Genomic DNA, 4,432 nt, shown 5'->3' with positions numbered 1-4,432 from the left:
GGGCCTGCCACACTCTCCTACCCCACCTGGAAGTGTGGACCTTCTTGATTTCAGCCACCAGTGCTTTAGAATACAGTCCCCTGCAATAAACTGACAGCCTGATCATTTACGAGCACGTTGGACAACATGCAGAGACACTTGGCAGAAACAGAGTTAGAGTTAGAGATAACACAGAGACAGGAAGGAAAATGGAATGCCTTATCAGAACTGAGAATTTCTATCTTTCATGGATTAGACATCATTTGATACATACGTCTGCATTGACGTATTCCATAGGGTTTTTTTAATATTGTTGTTATAATCTGTTTATTTCATGTTTAGCCAGAGGACCTTATATAACACATTCCTGTTTCAAATGTAGCCACATGTACGGCATTGCACTCATAGACGATTTCAGATTCCCCACAGCACGTCCCATTAGCCACCCTCAATCACGCTACCTTGCAAGGTTTCTATGTAATTGATGGAAAAACAGAAACTATCATCAGCAATAATAAAAAGAAAGATTCAGAAGTCGGTTTTATCCTGTATTCGAAGGCTAGCACTCTGATGGCATGATTTTAGGGATGTCAGAAAACCATTTCATCCTGATTTTAATAGATCGCATGAGCCTGACCTATGAGGGGACAGGAGTCCAGTTTAGTAAGGCAAAGCACACGTGAGCCTACTTGGGTCGTCCAGGACAGAGTATAGCAACCCTGCCCACTGCCTCTGCACTGAGGTGTTGTACGACCACAACGCTCGCATCTGATTTCCTTAACAAAGAAGCAGGAGATCTGCACTGCCACTTGGACCAGAAAGCACAGAATAACACAGCTACAGCTTAGGAACTTCTATCCACGCTAGCTCAGTAAACAATGTGCATTATATAATGAACGAGCCTTTTTCTATGAACCCCGCGGTATGAAAACATAGGTACTTTCTGCATAGTTTAAACCAGTCTACAAACCCCTCGTGAGACCCAACAGGGACCAGGTAACATACAAATCCAATCAGCCTACACTCTTAGATGCCTTTGCTATCCCCCTCATTTCTTGTTTGCTTGACGATGATGAATAATTTCAGGTAACTATAAACTATAGAGAACGTTTACATAGCAGCCAGCGAGCACCCGAATGATGTTAGCTTTCAGCTCCTGCGTTGCCTAAGAAATAAGGGGGGGCGGGGGGCAGTGGGAGGAGGAAGAGGAGGGGAGAGGGAACCAGCTATCTATGAAAATACTTACAGCCTCCGAGTCTTCAATTCCATGCAGGTACAAATTGTCATACATGGAGGTCTGATAATCCAGAGCACCTCTTTCAAGGCAAAAAACACAACTGCTACAGAAACCAAAGCTAGAGCTCAAAAAGAAAAAGGCCTGTCTGGAAGAACTGTGCCTGCCTTATCAAATCCTGAGGATTTGCCGGGCAAAATGCTATTCATTCACATCACACAGGGTGAGGTTATCCCCAGAGGCAGTCCAGACCTGGCATTTTATCTGCCTCCCCAATACAGAGCATAAAAAGCAAAACCCTTCCTCAACCACAGACTGGTGACTGAGCTAGGAAAGCAGGCTCTGATTGGCTCGGCTTCCCTGCTTCAGTCAGCTGAAGAGCGTTCCCTGGGAGAGCAGAGGGCCACTCGAGCATCCTACCCAGCAAAGAGCCGCTTCCTGTTTCGCCTGTATTGTTAGTGCTACAATAAACACTTATCAATATCCAAAGGCTGCTTGGAATGTCTGGAAAGGCAGAATACAAATACTCTAAACACAACCACTCATCTTCTTAATTAAATTCACAATTGGAAGGAGGTAGGGAAGCAAAGGAGAGATTTTATTTTCCGAGAATGCCGTGTAAAGACAGGCAAACCGATGTTAATCTCCAACCTACATCTGTACTTAAATTGCCTTTTGGCAATTTAAGCCAAAAGGCCAATGCATCATAGATCATTTTTTAAAAAGCCCAAGATAAAGCGGAAATGGACAGAATAAACAGTAAGATTTCTTGCAGGAATTTCTATAGTAAAAGTTTTCAATATTCTGGATAAAGTCTCTTTCCTTCACTGGTTAGGAAATATCTGTGTCTCAAATAGTGGACTTTGAAAAGAAAGCCAAAAACATCACAACTTTGCGATACAAACATTTTTAATATTTCCTTAGTTTTATTTTTTAACCTCCTACAAGTGATAACCAGCGTTTTTGCTTAAAGTTTTCCTTCCTTTCTCATGCCTTCACTATTCCTGAAAACCACATTGATCTTTTCTTCAAAGCCCAAGCAGAGCAGACCTTCCTCCCAGCCTGCTCCCACCACAGCACAACTCTGGTGACCTAGGACAGGCCCTACCTTGGAGTAGCCTGACCTGTGGAGTGGCCCTAGAAACCTACAGATTTCTGGTCAACCAACAAAAAACTGCCTCTTTGAAACAGGGAGTTCTAAAGCTCGTGCTAAGAGAAGTCAGCTGAATGCGGGGACAGAAGAAGTTGGTGAGGGGCAAAGAACATAATCCCGAGAAGCCACATGACTCATTGGGTAAGTAATGACCCAGAAACTCACGCTCTGAGTCTAGCATCAGCTTTGCCACTCATTGCTCAGAAGGCTCTGGGCTGGTTGGTTCGTCACCACCTCCATGGACTTTAGTTTCTTCACCTGACAAACTGAGGTAAGAAATAACTCAGAGAAAGAACCCTGCAAATCTAAAATGCAACATAAACACTTATCAACGACAACTCTGCTTTGTCAGCTGAAGGCATTGGCTGCAGTTCACGGGAACTCAGCACAGGAGTACTGGCTCGCCCTGAACCTAGGAAACGAGGCCTGTCCTTCTAGCCAGTCTCTCTGAAAAGCAAACTCTTAAAGGAACAAAACAAAGTCACAAAACGCAACACGAGAGCTGCCACTGCTGAGCAGTACAAGTTCGACTAGGTCTGCGCTGACCCACTAATGTCCTTCGCTCACAGTTGCTCACCTTCAGAGTGGCATCAATACTGAGGTACTTTCACATAGAAAAGGTGGCAAGGAGACTAGGCTGGTCTTCAGAATTCCAATATGGTAAGGTGTGCATACCGTGTCATCTTGGAGCTGTGTCTACACAGAGGGAGTACAGCACAAGTCAACAGGTACAGCCGACAGGATTCCACAGAGACTCAGTGCTGACTCCACCTGTTCACAACCTGTCAGGCCCCTGCCCAGGCAGAACCTCAGCTCCCCTAACACGAAAAGAGGACTGGATCAAAGGATTAGTATGCTCAAATGTATGTATTAGATTATGTTCTCTTCATTAACTCACTAACCATACGATATACTATATGTCAGAACATACAGAACATTGAGACAAAAGAGTCTTTTTTCTTCTTACATGCTTCAGATCATTTCCTTACTTTACCTCTTTGATTAAAAGTACAGGTATTGCCTGATTATCTTAAAATGGGAATCCAGATTAAAAGGAGAAGAAAGAGGCAGTCTACTTTCATAATTCAACTAGAGAAACTGTTCCCTATTGGGAAAAAGATACTTGGCTCAACTGCTCTCCTGTGTTGGGCCTTGGAACGCTCTTCACAGTTAATGTGGGGGTCTAAAGAAAGTTGCAAAGAGCAGGGAGTCAGATGGTGAAACAGCGGTCACACTGTGCCCTGTGAGGCTGACCCACATGGGAATGGGAAGGTTTGTGACCAGAGAGCTTCCTGAATACGCTGGGTGTACCCATGCCCATGATCTGGGACTGGCTGAAGCTGGGGGTAGATTGTAGCCTGAAAGACTCTCTCTTTTGCTCATAGAGGAAAAAGGGGGGGAAAAAAAAGGAGCAGGGGTTCATTTTATGATACACTAAACACATCCAGTGAGTATGACTCAGGTGGGTTGTGAGGAGGGAGGCACTGGATCAAGCACAGCTGTCTGTAGTTACTCCTTGAAGAGCTACACCCAACCCCTCAAGGACTGAGAACAGATGTGAAGCAGAAGCAATCTGGCTCTGCCTGCTTCCCAGGCAGTTAGAAAAGTCCTGGACTCAGAATCACAACTGTTAGAGGCAGAAGAACCCCGGAAGTCATCTAATGCAGCTCTTTACTCTCCAGAAGAGTTAAACTGCTTTACTCAAAGCCACATGTTCTATGCTTGAGTGCTTCTCCCTCACTCCCTTACTGATTGAGTTTGCAAGATAAGAGATGAAGGACAGTGGTTCTGTTCCCAAGAAGAACTTGGCAAAATAAAGACTGGCCACTTTGGTGGTAAAAAATCCTATTCTTTACCACCCCTCCTACTCTAAAAATGTTCTAATCAGGGAACTAGCAGTTAGCGTAATGGCTATGTCGCTGGACTTCCACGTAGTCAACCGGGGTTCACGTCCCGGACCCAGTGGCTTAGAACTCACGCTGGGCGTGTGTGCGTGTGTGCGTGTGTGCCCAAGATCCCGGGAGGAGAATGGAGGAGAAGGGATTGCGGCGTGACCATCCCCCCTG

At 45.1% G+C, this 4,432-nt stretch overlaps 1 protein-coding gene across 3 annotated transcripts in view; it reads right to left on the bottom strand.

Annotated features, from left to right (window-relative positions):
* The window catches only part of CACNB4 (calcium voltage-gated channel auxiliary subunit beta 4), a 311,756-nt gene that overhangs the window by 163,951 nt on the left and 143,373 nt on the right, over positions 1 to 4,432 (bottom strand). Inside the window, exon 1 of one of the 3 annotated variants that reach the window (XM_006157627.1) lies at positions 1,226 to 1,389. The exons of 1 other annotated variant lie outside the window; for it this stretch is intronic. In XM_006157627.1, the coding sequence (XP_006157689.1) occupies positions 1,226 to 1,270 (45 nt within the window). In that variant the 5' untranslated portion in view covers positions 1,271 to 1,389. Of the gene's footprint in view, positions 1 to 1,225; positions 1,390 to 4,432 lie in introns of those variants that run through there. One more of the 3 variants, XM_006157628.3, reaches the window with a different exon arrangement.

This window comes from Tupaia chinensis, unplaced genomic scaffold, assembly GCF_000334495.1.
Source record: "Tupaia chinensis unplaced genomic scaffold, TupChi_1.0 Scaffold000549_1, whole genome shotgun sequence".
NCBI lineage: Eukaryota > Metazoa > Chordata > Mammalia > Scandentia > Tupaiidae > Tupaia > Tupaia belangeri.
The sequence above is the reverse complement of the archived record's forward strand: the minus strand, read 5'-3'. Positions and strand labels throughout refer to the sequence as shown.